At 40.3% G+C, this 20179-nt stretch overlaps 2 protein-coding genes across 4 annotated transcripts in view; one reads left to right on the forward strand and one right to left on the reverse strand.

Annotated features, from left to right (window-relative positions):
* The first annotated feature begins 767 nt into the window (after positions 1 to 767).
* Positions 768 to 9179, forward strand: LOC110947546 (translation initiation factor IF-2-like). Of its 2 annotated transcripts, XM_051944473.1 has the most exons (6): positions 771 to 977; positions 2054 to 2131; positions 2217 to 2306; positions 7412 to 7492; positions 7578 to 7667; positions 8755 to 8856. In XM_051944473.1, the coding sequence occupies exons 2-6, from the start codon at positions 2054 to 2056 to the stop codon at positions 8785 to 8787; spliced, it is 372 nt and encodes a 123-aa protein (XP_051800433.1). In that variant the 5' UTR covers positions 771 to 977; the 3' UTR covers positions 8788 to 8856. The 2 variants fall into 2 exon arrangements, with proteins under 2 accessions (XP_051800432.1, XP_051800433.1); XM_051944472.1 differs by having other exon boundaries at positions 768 to 977; positions 7578 to 9179.
* An 861-nt stretch (positions 9180 to 10040) lies between these two features.
* LOC110970507 (toll-like receptor 2 type-2) overlaps positions 10041 to 20179 on the reverse strand; it is a 42957-nt gene continuing 32818 nt past the window's right edge. The window contains exon 13 of one of the 2 annotated variants that reach the window (XR_007940080.1): positions 10041 to 11964. Coding sequence is in view for 1 of the 2 variants with exons in the window: in XM_051944465.1 (XP_051800425.1) it covers positions 12254 to 12659 (406 nt within the window). In the remaining variant the exon portion in view is untranslated. Of the gene's footprint in view, positions 12660 to 20179 lie in introns of both variants that reach the window. The other variant, XM_051944465.1, reaches the window with a different exon arrangement.

The raw sequence follows: 20179 nt of genomic DNA on the forward strand, positions 1-20179 counted from the left end.
TACTCAGTGTTTACCACATGTCACCACTGAATTCACCTCAAAATGTATACATATAAGTGTATGACATTTGAGGTGTACTGCAATTATCTGTATTTACCGAGCATTGTTTATAATAATAATTTTAATAATTTTATAAGAATAACTTTGCAACCTGCTTTTTGTAATAAAAAAAAAAGTTGAAGTTTTGGACGGATAATGAATTAAATCTTGTTTTTTGCTTTGGTGTTACATTTCAATAAACTAACTGTTCACCTCTTATATGATTTAGTCACCTGCAGTTGTAATGTTGCTCATATTTTTGCCAGAGTGTCAGAAATGTCAGGGGGGTTGAATCATTTTGCATGCAACTGTATAAAAACACAAATCCTAAAATTTAAGTTTAGATCTGGTTATGTTTTCCATCGTAGCATCACATCATAGATGAGGAGTTCATGGACTGCTGGAAAGTTGATCATCTGATGTTTTTTTGTTGTTGTTACCATTTCTGATAAATGTCGTTATGTACTCACATTTTTAAAGCTAAAATGCTTTTCAAACAGGTTGTTTTGTTGTTTTGGGTTTACAAGGTTAATCTCCAGTGTCTAGACTCAGTCCTCCCTCGGTTAGTACACAGATATGTCCATATCTCTTGGCACACCATTCATCCAATCAGCAGGAACCACACCCTGTAAAAAGAACTCTCCTTGCAACCACTTCCAGCTCTTGACCAATCAGAGACTCTTAGGAGGGAATGAGGGCGGTGACTTCAGTGATGTGGAGTTATATGAGAGAGTCGTGAGTCGGTCAGTCTATCTATTGAGCTGACCATTCACATCTTTAAGCTTTCTCTCTCTAAAATTAAACATCCACACTCCATTTGCCCAAGTTAAACAACTAAAATTGTGTTCTTGGGGCTGCAAGGAGGACCTGAAGTTGATCTCAGACTGCGCTGATCGCCACGGTGACCAGAACATCACAGATACCTTCACTGCTAACAGGTAAAGTCACATTATCAAAACACATTCTTTCTCACAAATTCCTCATTGTTTTACATAATGAAAGTAACAAGGTGGGTTTGAATGTGTTGGTGAAACATTTGCCAGGATGATTAATGTGTTTGTGTTGTGAAAAGTTCCACCTTAAATATGAAGCGGAAATGTGTTTGTGGAGAAACCATTTCTCTTTCAGTTCCAGTGAGTTCTCAGAACTTTGGCAAAATAGAACTAAAATTAACAAGTGAAATAAAATATTTTTCACTGTTTGGGTGGATCAGAGAGCAGAGGGAGTAAAACACAAGCTGCTTTTTTCTTATGTTACAATGAAGTCACATTAACTGCACTCATCAGGAAGTCAGTGTCCTTTTGTCCACGCGGGCAGAAAACTAACTTGTCCATAAATGTGTTCACACAGGAAGCACAGTGTGGCAAGAGAGAAAAATACACAACATTTGTGAGAACAAAGCAGTTTCACTGGAGTTGGTTTGTAAAGAACAGCTGTAAAAGACCACAGCCTGAGTGCAGCAAAATGATGAAATACCTCATGTTGTGTGAATGGTGCCAAGCTACATACTTCATCATGTCTTATCTGCCCTCAAACAGACAGAGGGGAGACATTTGAGATCTGACTTGGTGCCATCTTTGAATAAAGTCCTATCCTCTCACAATATCTGCTGTTATTAGCTGTGAGCTACACCACTGTCCAATGGCTGCAGCCAGAAATGTCCCAAACACAGAAAAATAAGAATAAAATACAAGATCTCTGCAGATCAATACATCACACATTAGAAGTGTTGAATCTGATGGAAGTGTAGATGGAAGGACGACACTTGAGGCACGGTGGTGGCAGCATCATACAACATCACCAGTCACAGTTCATTAAAAATAACCCACTACGACTTTGGTAATAGACATAAACCTTCAACCTTCTGATAATGTCTGCAAAAACACAGCGTTTTTCTGCCTTTGTGAAGATTAAAGTGCAGGAGATGCAATCAAAACTCTGAGATTGTGCTTACTAAAAGCAAAAACTGTTGGTGAAACTTCCTGAAAATGTCACTGCTTCTATTCCTTTATAGATGGATGCAGCCAGGGAGGTGAAACAGGAGGAAGTAAAAGAGGAGGAGAAAAAGGAGGAAGAAGATGCTGATTCAAAGGTCAGTACACTCATATACGTGTTTTCCTTTGTTGTTTATAAAAGTGATCAGGTAATTCTTATTTTCTCACTCTGATGTCCTGCAGGTTCGACACTCACATCAGTTCACAGTGAAATTCTCCAATGAGGACGTGGAATACACCATTGACTGTGATCAACCTCACACAGTGCTGGAGGTGATAAAATCACATCCAAATGAACAGATGAAGGATAACATGAAGGGCTGCTCTGCTTCGCAAATCATCATTCAGCTGAGTGATCAGTCTAGCATTGCAACACATTTCCCCTGTTCTTGTATCAAAGACAAAGAGAGTCTGACCATAGACTGTCAAGTGGTCGAAAAGACCCAAAGCCAACCCGATGAAATATTACCAAGAGATAAATATTCTGTCTTCTACGTTTCTAAAGAGGGAGGAGAAAACATGACTCAAACAAAATTTTTGAGATGCAATCCTGGCCGAAACATTAAATATGTCCGTGTCTATGCAAAGAAAGGAACTTCTGTGAAAGAGGCTCAGGAAAGAGACGGTCGCTTTGTTGGCCTTGAAGACTTCAAACTGCTTGAAGTCGAGAATTCAGAGGAACCCATTCAATGCACAGAAAGGGTCGACAATCTGGATCAGAAAAAATTCAAGATAGGCCGAGAGAGAAAAAAAGCAAAACAGCAGGAACAACCAAGTGCATCACCGCAGTCACAACAGAAGCTTAACACCAAGTCAATGTTAGATGCAGCACAGAAGAGTGGAGCGATGGAAAAGACAGGCAGTGAGGATAATACTGAGAAGATTTGTGATCTGCTGTGAAAACTGTTTGAGGAACTAAAAATATGGAAGGAGAGTAGACTTCATGGTGGTTCTTATCAGAAAGCTTTGGAGCCGAAGGAGGACGACTCTGGAAACATCTAACAGTCTTTCAGTGAAGTTCACAGAGTCAGAGAGCTGCTCAGACTGGGTGGATCAGTTTGTAAAGTCATTTTGAAGGGTGTTTCCAAGGGAAGAGACTTTGTACTGTTTGATAGGTTGATCCTGACTAATGTTGGGGATATTTTATTACATTTAATTAATATCTTAATCACATTTAATCAACAGTTAACTCCATTTAATCATAACTCATGTAAAGGCATTAGAGGAGATTTAATTTCCTACGACTTTGAACGTAGCATGCGCACATACAACCTCTCCCTCACCCCCTCTAACCTCCCCCCTCTTAACATTTACGAAGAAACGCCCCCCTCCAGAAACTTGCGTAGGACTCGTGAAGTTGTCTTTTACGGCTGGGTCCCCCTGGATCTTTATCTGCCATTATGTCAAAAAAGATGAGCAAAACAAGTCGCCAGCTAACTACGAAGCTATACCAAAGCAACACATACAGAAAACACGTAAGTCCAAGGCGTACGTAATCTACGTAACTAGGCCTGAGCCAGAAGATTTTTGATTGACAGGAAAGGGAGCAAAGCAATCACCTCGGTCCGAGCGCGTTGATTGGCTGATGTTTTTCAGGTCCTGCCATGTCCACAGTTATTTTTTTTTTTTTTATTCTTTTAGAAACCATACATACAAGTCCACTAAAGGTCAGTATATTCATTTTATGTGAATCAGACAAATTAAACAAAAAAAACATCCTCCATAGTGCCTTTAATCCTCATTTAACCGCATTTAACCACAGCTTTTTCTATCCTACAATACATTTTATATTAATGTGTTGTTCCAACTGCAATTTATGATAACCAATGCAATCAAATATATTACAGGTGTGCTTATAATCTGCTATCTAAGCATTGATCTCTCACACACAAACTGAAATGACAGCTTAAGAGAAATGCTTTTAACGCCTGTGCAGATGTCAGATACTTTAGGGGAAAGTAACCTACACTAAACTCCAGGTAGCGTTTCACCGAGATGGAGATCTCAAAATGACAAACGGACCTGACAGGCGTCACCTGCTGACATAGATATGCTGAAACAACAAAACGGTCTATTTCATAGAAGGGTAAAGACACAGCATCTCAGAGAATTGACAGGATGTACCGCAGGCAGTCACTTTGTTAGTCAAAGAGAAGCTCATCCTTGTGCAAGAAGCAGGAAGCCACACCTGAGTTACTTTTGTATCCTTAGAACACACACACACACACACACACACACACACACACACACACACACACACACACACACACACACACACACACACACACACACACACACACACACACACACACACACACACACACACACACACACACTCTGATGAAGATGACTCGGATTGGACGAAGACTGAAGACAACTGCGGAAACTTCCTTGTCATGGACCAATCAGACAGAAGCACGTTTCCATTTAAAGCCTCTGTATAACGTTAATTTAGGCATTCTCTCCTGTGAAACTTGGCTGATCAAGACAGAATCTGCATGCATACATTCTGATCATCCAATGCTTACTAAATATTCTTCAACAAACATTTTTGTTTTTGAGTCTTCATTGCTTCAGAGTGATTCAATAGCAAATAACGAACACGCACGACACTAATGCACATTTAATGATTGTGTTAAAAAAAACAAGCTGCAGGAAGGTACAGAAGTTTATGCCCTGTTTAACTATGATGAACCTGAGCCAAACACTAATTACTACAGCTTTACCTCAGAGAAGACGTTCATAGACTTTGACTTGGAGCTGGATTACGCCATTCTGGAGCTCAACCCTATCGGCCAAAAACAAAACCAAACAGCAGAAACAGAGGAAGCTGAAGTACCACCAGGGCTCCTGAGTAATTTGGTCCTCAACCTGTCGATGGTGAAGCCTGTCTGATTGGTCACCCAGCAGGAGAAGTGAAACAAATAGATCATACATGCATCATTCCAATAGAGAAGAGAGAGGAGGCTGTGGACGAACATGTGGATCGCTTCAAATACTCAATGTTCATCATTCAAACAATCAATCAACGGCTGGAAGATACAGACATTGACAGCATAATGATGGGAGGAAACGAAGCAGACAAAGTTGTGACCTACAAGACTTTCATGCATCACGGAGCTTCTGGCTCCCCAGTGTTTGATGCTAGGTGCAGAGTTTTTGGTTTGCACTCTTCAGGATATTGCCATGACTTTTCAGACCACAGTGTGATTGAGTGTGCACATCCTCTGCTGTCTATTTTTGAAAACCTTGTGGGCAATCTGAAGAAGAGTGGCAACCAACATTTGCTGGAGAGAATTCAGGCAGCAGGAAAGGGAAACTCAGACCTAGAAGAGATCATTGAGTCTGAGGTTTGACCGAGACAAACTGGACATGAAGGACAGTTGGGGGAAATACAGGAGGAATCACAGGAGAGTGAATCCCTAACAGAGGGACTGAAAGTTGAGCCAGAAGATCCTGGTGAGTCCCAGCAGGGCAGTTAGTTAACCAGATCAGACACTCCTCAGCAGAGCCACAAACCAAGATAGTTCACAAAATCATTTTCCTCCAAATAATCACAGTGACATGCATTAGATGTTGTTCTTTTTCTCTGAAACTCACCAGCTTTGTATTTTAGAGGATCTTTTATGTTTTGTTTTCATGTTCAGCTTCTGCAACTATAACCACCAGTGTGAATGTTTGTTGTTGCTTTGATATCACTGATGTTGTGTTCTGGATGAGCTGGAATCAGAACCATTTGCTGCCGTTGGTAACATCCTGGTATTGTATTAAACATTTTCATTAGCTCTCTAACATACTTGATTATGGGGTTAATACAAGTTGCAAGCACACTGATATATAATTGGTTACATGATGGGATCAAATGATGATTTATGATTAATTGGATTATAACTAATGATTGATTGTTTGATAGATAGGTTGAAATGAATATTCCCCACACACAATGGGTATCAACGCCATGAAGTCTCTCATGCAGTCTGACGGACACAAATCAGCCATAAGAGACAGACAGCAGTTAACTGTGGCTAGTTATTTTTCCGTGACCAACAGCGTAGCGTCTTCCGGATCTACTTCGACCACCACAAACAGCACACATGCAGATGTAGTGACCACTGCTGTGTCTGAAAATCAAGCAGTCTTCGGGCATCTTTTGGATCAAATGCAACGTTGCAGGCGGGGGTGCTCTGGTGTCACCTGTGGAAGGGACAAAACTAGCTCCATGTTAAAGTTTGGACTTACCCCACACTTTAAAAATGAACTGATTTCTGCAGTGAACAATGCAGGACCATTTGTTCTGATGTTTGATGAAAGTTCCAACGAGTCAACAAAAAATAAACAACCGGATGTCCATGTTGGATTCTGGGGGGCTGGTGGAGTCCAGTCAAGTTAAGTGAAACATTTGCCAGGATGATTAATGTGTTTGTGTTGTGAAAAGTTCCACCTTAAATATGAAGCAGAAATGTGTTTGTGGAGAAACCGTTTCTCTTTCACTTCCAGTGAGTTCTCAGAACTTTGGCAAAATAGAACTAAAATTAACCAGTGGGAAAAAAAAAAAGTTTTTCACTGTTTGGGTGGATCAGAGAGCAGAGGGAGTAAAACACAAGCTGCTTTTTAATGTTACAATGAAGTCACATTAACTGCACTCGTCAGGAAGTTAGTGTCCTTTTGTCCACGCGGGCAGAAAACTAACTTGTCCATAAATGTGTTCACACAGGAAGCACAGTGTGGCAAGAGAGAAAAATACACAACATTTGTGAGAACAAAGCAGTTTCACTGGAGTTGGTTTGTAAAGAACAGCTGTAAAAGACCACAGCCTGAGTGCAGCAAAATGATGAAATACCTCATGTTGTGTGAATGGTGCCAAGCTACATACTTCATCATGTCTTATCTACCCTCAAACAGACAGAGGGGAGACATTTGAGATCTGACTTGGTGCCATCTTTGAATAAAGTCCTATCCTCTCACAATATCTGCTGTTATTGGCTGTGAGCTACACCACTGTCCAATGGCTGCAGCCAGAAATGTCCCAAACACAGAAAAATAGGAATAAAATACAAGATCTCTGCAGATAAATAATCACACATTAGAAGTGTTGAATCTGATGGAAGTGTAGATGGAAGGACGACACTTGAGGCACGGTGGTGGCAGCATCATACAACATCACCAGTCACAGTTCATTAAAAAATAACCCACTACGACTTTGGTAACAGACATAAACCTTCAACCTTCTGATAATGTCTGCAAAAACACAGCGTTTTTCTGCCTTTGTGAAGATTAAAGTGCAGGAGATGCAATCAAAACTCTGAGATTGTGCTTACTAAAAGCAAAAACTGTTGGTGAAACTTCCTGAAAATGTCACTGCTTCTATTCCTTTATAGATGGATGCAGCCAGGGAGGTGAAAATAAAAAAGGAGGAAGAAGAGGAGGAGAAAAAGGAGGAAGAAGATGCTGATTCAAAGGTCAGTACACTCATATACGTGTTTTCCTGTGTTGTTTATAAAAGTGATCAGCTAATTCTTATTTTCTCACTCTGATGTCCTGCAGGTTCGACACTCACATCAGTTCACAGTGAAATTCTCCAATGAGGACGTGGAATACACCATTGACTGTGATCAACCTCGCACAGTGCTGGAGGTGATAAAATCAGATCTGCCAAAACAGTTTCAGAGGATGAAAGATAAAATGAAGGACTATTCTGATTTGAAAATCATCATTCAACTGAGTAAAAAAGGTAAAGAATCTATCGTTGCAACACACTTCCCCTGTTCTTGTATCGAGAACGGTGAGTGTCTGGTCATACACTGTAAAACACAAGAGGTTGAAGAAACTAAAATCCAACATGACGAATTATTACCAAGAGATAAATATTTTATCTTCTACATTGCTACAAAGGCAGGTGTAAATGCCAGAAAAGAGAAACGTTTTAGAAGCAAAAGTGTGAAAGAATTTGATTATCTCTGTGTCTATGCAAAGAAAGGAACTTCTGTGAAAGAGGCTCTGGAAAGAGACGGTCGCTTTGTTGACCTTAAAGACTTCAAACTGTCTGAAGTCCAGAATTCAAACCAACACACTCTGTGCACACAAAAGGTCGACAATCTGGATCAGAAAAAATTCAAGATATGTCGAGATAGAAAACCTGCAAACTATGAAAATGAACAGGTGAGCAGTGAGCAGCAGGGACAGGGGGGACAGGGGGGACAGCAAGGACAGGAGGAATACCAGGAACAACTGAGTACATCAAAACAGTCACAACAGAAGTTTAGCACCAAGTCAGTGTTAGATGCAGCACAGAAGAGTGGAATCAGTGTGAAAAGAGTGATGGAAGAGACCGGTAGCAAGGTCAATCCTGAGGAGATTTATAAATTACTGTGTGAGCAGTTTCAGGATCTGAAAAGTTTGATGAAGAAAAGATTTCCTGGTGATTCTTATCAGGAAGCTCTGGAGCTGAAGAAGGAGAACTTTGGAAAGATCCAACAGTCTTTCAGTGAAGTTCACAGAGTCAGAGAGCTGCTCAGACTGGGTGGATCAGTTTGTAAAATCATTGTTAGTGGTGTTTGGCAGGGAACAGGGTTTGTGCTGTTTGATAGGTTGATCCTGACTAATGCACATTTATTTAAGGATTGTGTTAAAGAAAACAAGCTGCAGGAGGATATAGAAGTTTATGCCCTGTTTAACTATGATAAACCTGAGCCATTCACTAAATACTACATCTTTACCGCAGAGAAAACGTTCATTGACTTTGACTTGGAGCTAGATTATGCCATTCTGGAGCTCAACCCTCAGGGCCAAAAACACAACCAAACAGGGGAAGCTGAATTACCACCAGGGCTTCTGAGTAAATTTGGTCCTCTACCTGACAATGGTGAAGCCTGTCTGATTGGTCACCCAGCAGGAGCAGTGAAACAAATAGATCCTACATGCATCATTCCAATGGAGAAGAGAGAGGAGGCTGTGGACAAACAATTACATCCCTACAAAGAACACTCTTCACTATCCAATCAATCAGTCACTTGATCCAAAAACAGGACATTGACAGCATAATGATAGGAGGAAGCAAAGCAGATAAAGTTGTGACCTACAACACTTTCATGCATCACGGAGCTTCTGGCTCCCCAGTGTTTGATGCTAGGTGCAGAGTTTTTGGTTTGCACACTGCAGGATTTTGCTATGGGTTTCCAAAAAAGAGAAAGAGTGTGATTGAGTTTGCACTACCTCTGAAGGCTATATTTGAGAACTTTGTAGACAAAGTGAAGAAGAGTGGGAACAAGGAGCTGTTGGAGAGAATTCAGGAGGAAGTAAAGGGAAACTTATCACTGAAAAAGTTCTTTGAGCAAACAAGCCAAACGGAGCAACTGAATGATGAGGAGCCAATGGAAACCGGTGAGCCAACCAGATCAGAAGCTCCTCAATGAAAATGTCAAACCACGTCTGGTTGATCATTTTCTGCTTCACAGAAACATTTTACTCCAAACATCCAAACCACCAAGTGCATTAGAGGTGTTTGTTTTACTCTGAAACTCATCAGATCCAACTTTATACTTTGAGTAAACTGGATGCCAACATATGTTTTTTTTGGTTTGTTTTTATTATAACCATCACTGTCATTGAGTTTTGTTGCCTTTTTTGATTTTGTGTTCTGAGTTCCTGTGGAAGCCGTTGGGTGTTCTGTAAGAACTTTTACATGGAAGCTTCACTTTTCTGGTCGGATGTTTTTGGACTATGCTATTGTTTTCTTTATATCTCAAATTTAATTAAAAAAATGTCACTAAGGGCCAAAAACACAACCAAACAGCAGAAACAGAGGAAGCTGAAGTACCACCAGGACTCCTGAGTAAATTTGGTCCAAAGCCAAACCAAAATAGTTCGCAAAATCATTTTACTCCAAATAATCACACAATGATGTGCATTAGATGTTGTTTTTTCTCTGGAACACACTAGATCCAGCTTTGTATTTGAGGAGATCTTGTATGTTTTGTTTTCATGTTCAGCTTCTGCAACTATAACCACCAGTGTGAATGTTTGTTGTTGCTTTAATATCACTGATGTTGTGTTCTGGATGAGCTGGAATCAGAACCACCTGCTGCCGTTGGTAACATCCTGGTATTATATTAAAACTCACTTTACTGTAGGTTCTTTGTCTTTATTGTTTTTCTCCTCACTTTGTCTCACTGCACGGTTTGATACTTAATTTGATGGCATGCATGGTTTTAGCTGTAACTTTGCTGCTATAAATAACTCCATATGATTAAAAAAAACTATTTGTTTAAACAAATTGGAAACTTGCCCAAAATCACATAAAAAAAGCAGTCTGCCTTCACTGCTGTTGCTGATGATTTCACTCAAGTGCTGAAGCCTCAATGATAAACCAACAGCTCCCCCAAGTGGCCATTTCACCAAACTACCAGCGAGAAACAACTTTTGTGGACAGAAGACAAACCAACAGAACCACAGCAAGAAGTGGTGAGAACTCAGAAATGTGTTTTGTGCAGAACGACAGCAGTTAAAACGACTGAAATTGTGGAAAAAAGAACAATCAGAATGGTTGATTTTCTTTGATTTATTTCACAAAACTGAAAAAAAAATCCTGTAATCAACATGTCCAACAGGTTTTACCAACACTGCAAAAAGAAAAATGATGACTTCACATGTTCCAGAAATCAAAGTTCTTCTACATTTAATTGGTCTCCACACTTCTTTTCTCTTTTTGTTCTGTAGTTTACCTGCAAACAGACTTCAGGGTTTGTCACTAAATGTGGTCACTACAAACTGTTTTTTAATGTAGTATAAAATGATTTGATGATATTATACATCCCACCCATCAAATTTCAAATAATTAATGTACAGAATATTAAAACATGTCGTTGTGTAAATGTTCTTGTCCTGAGACCAAATCTAAAAAAAAAAAAAAACGAGGACAAAGAATGTTTAAAAATATTTTAAAACTACCAAATAAGTCTGAAGTTCCTTCTAAAATGTCTTTTTTCTCTTGTCCCACCCCCTGATGACCAAACTGAATCTCAAATGAAAAGAAATTTAAATCTCCTTTATTTGGTTTCATTTTTTTCATTGATGTCTCTTGTAATTGTGGAGCATCTTTTTAATCAACATAATATTTTAAATAGTAATTACTATGCATGGAACGTGTCTCACAACATGCATGCAACCCTGTCGACATTTTGTGTCTCGTTTTTGTCATTTCATGTCTCATTTTTGTTGATTTTTGTCTTGTTATTGTCATTTTGTGTCTCATTATTGTCGTTTTGTGTCTCGTATTTGCTGCTCTAGTTATTTAGTGCCCTGTTTTTGTCATTTTGTTTCTCGTTTATGTCATTTCATGTTTCATTTTTGTCATTTTGCATCTCGTTTTTGTCATTTTGTGTCTCATTTTTGTTTCTTTATGTCTCATTTTTGTTGTTGTGTGTCTTCTTTTAGTCATTTTAAGTCTCATTTTTGCTGTTTTCTGTCTTGTTTTTGTCGTTTAATGTCTTGTTTTCATTGTTTACATCATCAAACAGTTTTCCTAAAGAATGTGCAGAGCAAAGCTATGTCCTCTCCTCTATTGTTCATATTTTCATCACATTGTCAGCCTTGATTGAACTTCTCACTCTACCTCATATTATCAGGATCAGATTCATTCTTTGGACTGTTTTCCATCAGTCAGTTTGTCCTCTTGGTCAGCAGTAACAGCTAGCTAAATATCTAGCTTCTACTGCTGAGAAAAAGATAGCATTAGCATGGATTAGCAACCCTGTTACTGTGATTAGAGTAGGGTTAGCAAACAACACATAAAACATGGAATAAAAATGGTACCATTGATGTGTAAGCTGAGACAATCAAGCCTTTGATAGTTTATTACCTATTATTGATGAATATGGAGCAAAAAACTGTCAAATGAAGGCTTATTTTTCAAACATTTTGAAGTCCAAATGACCTCCAATTCAGGAATGACCCATTTACTGTTTCCAGCTGTGATGGATGGTGTCTTGTGACCATCCAAGACATCCAGGGACAGTTGTCTGTATAGTACACTGCTGCGACTAATGTGTTAATTGTGTCATAGTTTAACAGCTTCAGAGTCACGAGTGAAGTATTTCAGAAATCCAAACAATGTTTAGCTGAAAGGGAGACACTTTTTCCCTCGTTGATGTCTTTCCCTCCTCACCGCTTCTTCTTCTTGTCCTTCTGTCTCTCATTTCTCTTCCTCTTTCCATTCTTTCTCATCAGTCGTCCTCATTGCCTCCACTCAGAGCGCTCCGAAGGCTCCTCCAGAACTCCGGCCTTCGCTCCTCCTCCTGAGGCCACTCCAGGTAGGTGGTGGAGCTCATGAGCTTGCGCAGTTTGTAGAAGCGCTTGGGGACGTCGTCCTTGGACAGCGGCTCCAGCAGGATCAAGATGGCCGCCTCTCCGCCGGCGTGCCCGTCGAAAAGCCGGAAGTGGGAGAAGTCGAGCTCGTAGCGGCACCAGTCGGACTGCACAAAATTCTCTGAGAGGATGAAGATGGTCCGCCGGCTGCGCTCCATGGCGCTCATGATGTTGTCCACGATCCAGTGTCCAGGAAGGAAGTCCCGCTTGTGGAGGCACAGCGTCAACGACCGCAAAGTTCTGGGATCCCCGGAGTCGGACTCACTGTCAGAATATTAACAAGAAGAAGGTCAAGATTCTGAATCTCTGAGGAGGAACTTGGTAAGAAAGCAATAAAGTACCGAACACAACTTTTTGCTATAAGACACCCCCTACTCCTAGTGTCTTTATTCTCTCACCTACTTTCACTCATAGCTCTCTTCTCTGATGTTGTCTACCAGAACTCTTGATTCCCTCACCTTGTATCATTGATAATTGTCTGAAAAGGCCTTCATCTTCTTACCATCTGTCATTGATTAGCAATGATTTTAAACCAACCACCATTATCTTCTGTATTTGCATGCTGTCCCCTCTGTTAATGTTCTGGTGTTGTGTTGATGTATGCTGGAATACTAATTAGAACACCCCACTACAGCAAACTTCTCATGAGGATTGTGGGTAAATTTCTTCAACAAGAGTGACACCTCTTCTCCTTTGTTACATCACTGCTGTCACTTAAACCAGAATCCAGGTCAATGTCTTAAACCTGAACTCACAAACATTTAAACTGATGTTCTTTGAACTGAATCATACATCACATCTGGCTGATCATTTTCTGCTTCATAAAATCATTTCCTGCTTCATTTTACTCCAAACCATCAAGTGCATTGGAGGTGGGGTTTTTCTGACTCTCAAACTCATCAGATCTAACTTTGTACTATGAGATGCCAACATATACTTTGTCTTTATGTTTAGCTTCTACAGTTACAACCATCACTGTCATTGAGTTTCATTGCCTTTTTTAATTTTGTGTTCTGAGTTTCTGTGGAAGCCGTTGTGTGTTCTGTAAGAACTTTTACATGGAAGCTTCACTTTTCTGGTTGAGTGTTTTTGGGCTTTGTTATTGTTTTAGTTTGTCTCTCCTGTAATATCTTCATATTAAAATAGTTAAAAGTCACTTTTTGGTTGTCCAAGTGTTAATTGTATTTTTCACTTCTTTTTATCTCACCAAACAGTTTGTTTCTGTTTTTCTCTTCAGTCTAAAACAAGCATCAGAAACATCAGAATACCTTCACTGAACATGTGGCCAGCATCTTTAAAACTTCTTTTTAATGCATGAATCTGCCTAAAACAGATCCTGTTTAATTGGCTGACACTTCAGTTGGATGTACTTTCAGAGGGTTTTCCATTGGCCCTGTTTTCTACCTGCTTTAGATCATGTTTTTGTCTCTGCCCAGGACAGAGTTGACAACTGTTGCTTTTCCTGATTTTGTTGTCAAATCATCAACAAACCATCAGCTCCTCCATTTGGCCTTTTCTTCAATTTCATTCTGTCTTGGTTATATTGAACAAAGTAGAGATGTCATCACTGTTGTTTCAAAGCTCAGTACACTCTGATATAGTGTGTGAAGTTTTCCCCCAGTTCACATGTGTGTATGTGAAGTGTTGTATTTGTTGTATCTACACATTTGTGGCAACATTAGTGTAGATTGGTGTACGTCTGCCTTACACATATTTTGTCAGTTTATTTGTTTGTTTTAATTAACTTCTTTTCATAATTTTATAATTTTCAGTCTCTGAGTTTTATCCACAGTGGTGGAAAGAAGTTTTCGTACACCCTTAAAATGTTACACAATCTCAAATATTATCATGAAATATTTGTGAAAACATTTTTTGTGTGTTTCAAGAGGTGTGGCCGCATGAGACAGACACAAACAAATACAAATGATTTTTTTTGTTGTTTACAAGAAAAACTAACAAAACTAAATTCTCTACAGTTTCAATGTGTCAGTTCTCAACATTGTTGGTTTCAAAGTCAACAAAGAACAGAGAATGTGTTCAAAACTGAACCAAAAATAAACCATCATATCATCAGATTAATATTTAGTAGCTCTGCCATTAGCAGCAGTAAAACTCTAATCCTGGCTGGCATGTTCCCCACCAGCTTTTCACACTGTTGAGGGATCAACTTGTCCCATTCTTCTTGAATTATTGCTTTTAATTCTTCTAAATTCTTTGGTTTATGCTTTGAAATAGACAAACAAAAAGGAGTGGGTGGGTTTTGAGAATGCCACAATACTTGGCAGAGTTCAATGCGTCATCACAGACAGTGAGATGACCAACACCAGCAGCACTGATGTGTCCCCAAACCATGGTGCTGCCTCCACCATGCTTGACAGTTGGTACTGCTGTAGACAATGCTTCTCCTGGCCTTCTGCATACTCTCACATTAGTTGAAGGAAAATAGAGCCGGAAACTGGACTCAACTGACCACTGAATCTTCTTCCAATTCCTGGCTGTCTAGCTCTTGTGTTCTTGGGCCCAACGACATCAGGCTAACCCCCGTCTCATTGATCAGGGGCTTCTTGACAGCCTTGTAGGACCTTAAGTCTGGTGGAACACAGAACACCAGTTTGGCTTGAACACTACTGCTGAAGCTCCTGTGATGTCATTCGGTGGTTTTCCTGCACATGCGGATCAGGATGCGGTCATTTCTTGCTGAAGAAACCCTTGGATGTCCAGATCTTGGTTTGTTTTCCAAGCTGTTGGTTTGTCTGTATTTCTGCAGAGTGTATCCAGTCGCTGAAGGACTGCATCTGCATCTCCTGGCAATCTGGCAGCAGCTGTACGATTCCTGGCAGGGAATCTGTGTCTTCAGGCATGTTTCCTGCTTTAGGTTCCTTGTTCTAGTCAGTTTTGTCTCTGAAGAACTTTCAGATAGACTGGATTTATATAGACACGAACCACGGCAACAAAAAATGTCTTTTAATCAAAAGCACAACCTTCATTAGAGGGTCACTGGTACCAAAAAGACCCAATATTCAAATCTCTCATGTATTTTTATACAATCAATCAATTTTAAGTTTTTAAAGGCTTTTTTTTAGGATTTGATTAGTATTTTGATTGTGACTGTGGGGTTTCTGAAAACTTGTTCTACCACTGTATATTACACAACAGAATAGAGAGATGTCATCACTGTTCTGGATCATTCTCTTTCATCTCTTGACTACGATGTACACGCCCTTTAACACGCCCTGGCCCTTGCTGATTGGTTGTCAGTTTGTGGTGCCTTCAGACTTCCTCGTCTTTACCTTCAGTGATTCAGGAAGAGACATAGGAAATGTTGTGGCCGGAGTGCAGCGCTCACAAGAGGGATAGATTTACAAATTAGTGTGTTTAAAGCCTTTTGATCATCCTTCATCCAACTCTGGTTCTCATGGAGGCCGTTTGACCGTCACTCCACGTTTCACCGCTTATTTGCCGAAGTCACGAGCTCTTAATCCCACAAAGAGGAAATTCCAGGTAAACTCCGACTGGGTCTTTTGTCTGGCAATGATGTGAGTAAAATCCATGTTTTGAGTGTGTCAGAGAACTCTCTTCTATGATGGAACTGAAAAAGATTTTGATGTTTTCGGTTAAGAGTTGTATACCGGTTGGAAAATAGACAACTTAGTCGCAACGGCACTAAAACAGGAGTGGCTGGGCTAGGACACATGAAAAAAATAAGAAATGTGGCTAATAAAAGTGGTTTTGTCGCGTAAAATGTCATATTAGCAGGAGGAAGATAAAGCTGACAGAATTTTCTTCCAGTTCCTGGCTGTCCTTTTGTGTGCTTGGGTCCAACGACGCTGGTTTAACCTCCATCTCTCATTGATCAGGGGCTTCTTGACAGCCTTAAGTCCTTATGCCATCATCTGAAAGTCAGCCATGTACAGTGTAGGTGGAACACTGGACACTAGTTTGGTTTGATCACTACTGCTGAAGCTCCTGTGATGTCATTGTCATATGGATCAGGACTGCATCTGCGCTATCTGGCAGCAACTGTACGATTCCTGGCTAAGAATCTGTGTCTTCAGGCATGTTTCCTGTGTCAGGTTCCTTGTTTTTGTCATTTTAGTCCTCGAAGAACTTTCAAATGTCCTGCTTTCTATAGACTCGAACCACGGCAACAAAAATTGTGTCTTTTAATCAAAAGCACAACCTTCATTAGTGGATCACTGGTACCAAAATGATCCAGTACTCAAATATCTTGTGTATTTTTCATAGAATCAAAAAATTTTAATAGATTTTTTTGGATTCATTTAGTATTTTGGCTGTGACAGTACTAGAAATTACACTTGAAGACCTAAGAGTGATTCTTAAAGCAATATTTCACAAATGCACACTTTTTCTACCACTGTATATTACGCAACAGAATAGAGAGATGTCATCACTGTTCTGGATCATTCTCTTTCACCTCGTGATTACGATGTACACACGCCCTTTTACACCTGGCCCTTGCTGATTGGTTGTCAGTTTGTGGTGCCTTCAGACTTCCTCGTCTTTACCTTTAGTGATTCAGGAAGAGACTGAGGACAGGTTGTGGCCGGAATGCAGTGCTCGCAAGAGGGAAAGATTTACAAATTAGTGTGTTTAAAGCCTTTTCATCCAACTCTGGTTCTCATGGAGGCTGTTTGACCGTCACTCCACGTTTCACCGCTTGTTTGCCGAAGTCACGAGCTCTTAATCCCACAAAAGGGATGATGTGAGTAAAATCCATGTTTTGAGTGTGTCAGAGAACTCTCGTCTATGATGGAACTGAAAAAGATTTTGATGTTTTCGGTTTAGAGTTGTATACTGGTTGAAAAATAGACAACTTAGTCGCAATGGCACTAAAACAGGAGTGGCTGGGCTAGGCCGCATGAAAAAAATAAGAAATGTGGCTAATGAAAGTAGTTTTGTCGTGTAAAATGTACATTTACATGCATGTGATTAACCATCGCTTTGTTCTTTGTATATTTTTAATGACGTTTGTGTTGTATTCTACAACTCTGGACTTGTTCCTGTCAAAGAGTGCACTATTGTTGACTTGATCTTCTGCCCAAAGAGACAGATAAGAGATGGTGAGAACAAAGTAATCTGAAGGCAGTTACATTCCCTGCGGGAAATTTTTGCAGTGCCAGGTCTTGTGTGAATGTAACTGAAGTACATGTGTGATCTTGTCCACTGCTCAGCCACACCCTCAGTCAAACAGACCTGCATCTTTTCATATATCCAGCACTCAGACAGACAGAGATGTAACCACAGACTGTATTTTAAAGATGGACGTAGCCACCTTGATGTGAAACATTAGTTTGTGAGGTCCAGTTCTGAAGCTTTGACTTTGGAACGTGGCCGTGACCATCTTGATCTTTTTAAACTGGTTTTAACAAGTGAGGTGTTGAATCTGACTGAAGATGGGAGGACGCCATATACTCCTACTGTAGTCACATGTCAGTCACAAGTTAGCCCCACCCTACAGTCACCCTAATTATTGGTCTATTTTCCATAAATTGAACATCATGCAACCAAAGCACTCACCCCCTGCTGGCTGATAGAAAGAATGCAGGTTTGAGGCACTTCTGCAGTTGCATCACTTTTCAGGGGCCTATTTCACGAAGCAGGTTTTACAAACTCTGAGTTTCTTCCACAACTCTGAGTTGATCTACTCTGAGATAGAAAACTCTGAGTTTTCGGTTTCACAACGGCTGATATGAGTTGGGTTAATTAACTCGGAGTAGATTGACCCGGAGTTACGCGCGTGCACCGCAACTCTGAAAAGACAGCATCAATGGAACCCCGATTTGATGAGTCACCATGGAAACGGGGAAGCGAAAGGCTGCGTTTTTGAACTGGAAGTTTTTAACGCACTCATATGGCGAGTTTGAACACGTTTTTAGAAAGAAGTGCAACACCGCTGCAGCTGCAAAAGAGAGAGAGACGGTGTGGAGAACAGCCCGGATCAATACGTAAGTTTAAATGTAGTCCTTTGTAATCGTAATAATATTACAGGGAATAAGTGTCTGAATGGCAGCCTAGTAAGTTATTTCATTTAGGGGAAATCCCGACGGGGCAGCAGCTTAAGATGAAATATAAAAACATTGTTCAAACAGGTCAGACCTCGGCATTATCTCATGGAGGTACTTCATGTTGATCATGTTTTACATTGTAAAGTAGCCTAAATATTAAGTGGCTGTTTGACTGTGCAGTTGTTTTATCCACACATAGCCTAAATGTCTGCATCCATATCATGTTCTGTTAAATAATTAAGACTATTTAAACTAACATAGACTTCTGCTCAGCCAACAGAAAGAAAACAGATGCCTGTAAAACGGTGGTATAAAATGTCATGGATGCATATATATATATATATATATATATATATATATATATATCTTGTAATTGTAAGTAGGCAACACTCCAAAGATTTTGCCAAAGGATAATTTAAGTTTACTGAAACATGTCACTGATCTAGGATGAAGAGGATGAAACTGTGTCTGCTGCCTTTACAGAGGGGGATCCAGAAAGGCATACAGAGGATGTTACTGATAGTTCTCTTCTCATTCAGATTTTAGGTGGAATATAGAGTGTGACATTTAGCCTACACTGAAGTATTGCACATTCTCATCCTTTTTAACAGAGCATGGCTGGACAGCAGCAGGATGGTTCCTCAGCTTCCACTGCACAGACTGACACAGTGAGATGGATGTTCAGGAAACAGCAGAGCTTCATTCTGTGGAATTCATGTGCAACTGTATAATTTAATGTCCTCTATGTATTCCCAGTTATCAGTAAAACAGATTTACAAACTGCATTTGCTGAGAAAAATCAAAACAACAGATTAGGAGGGCAGATCTGGAAATTGAAATACTGGAGCACAAGTTAGAGGTGGTGATGGTCACAGGTGAATTATGTTAACTACTGGAACATGAACTGAACTATCTTTTATTTGTAGGGAATAAAGAAGAGCAAATGAAATGTGTATCTTGTCTTTATTTGCTGTGGTGGTGATGATGGTGACTTAAACTCTAAAGTGATTATTGCATACGGTGTCTCTGACTGCTCTGCTGTCCTGGATAGCTGCAGGTGGATGGGCTCATCATCTGGGTCTTCAGTTTGTAGGGCAGGGTGTTGCTCTCCTCTAATAGTGGTAATATTATGAAGAACAACACATGCCACAGTAATATCACAGGCCCTCTCAGGGGTCACCCTGAGGAGACGTAGGCTCTGGAAACGGGCTTTCAGCAGGACTATGGTCATCTCCACCCGGGCTCTGGTCCTGCAGTGAGCCCGGTTGAAGTTCTGTTGGGGGCCTGGTTCAGGGTCAGGGTATGAGGTCATCAGCCTGGGTTGTCATGGTAACCCCTGTCACCCAGCAGAAGGCCATCAAACTCTCCTGTAATGTATAGTGGATACATCAGAGCATATTAAAGGAGGGAGACAAGAGAATTCTATTGTGAAAATCTTTATGCTGCTGACCACGCTGCAGTCTGTTGCTCAGGTTAGACTCTCCATAAATCCTGGAGTCATGAACAGACCCAGACCACGTGGCCTCTACATTAGAAATGATGTATGCAGCATCACATATGATCTGGACAGTGCAGAGAATGACAGATGTTGAACTATGATGCAGTCTTTGACATTTAGAAACAGTAGTCAGTCTACCTGTAGCCTACCTGCACATTTATGCTGTGAATGGACTTCCTGTTCATGATGTGAGGGAGCTGTGATGGGGATGTGTGTGCATCTATGCAGCCAATCACACTGGGAAATCCTAAAAGAAATTC

This window comes from Acanthochromis polyacanthus, chromosome 24 (genome assembly GCF_021347895.1).
Source record: "Acanthochromis polyacanthus isolate Apoly-LR-REF ecotype Palm Island chromosome 24, KAUST_Apoly_ChrSc, whole genome shotgun sequence".
NCBI classification, from domain to species: domain Eukaryota; kingdom Metazoa; phylum Chordata; class Actinopteri; family Pomacentridae; genus Acanthochromis; species Acanthochromis polyacanthus.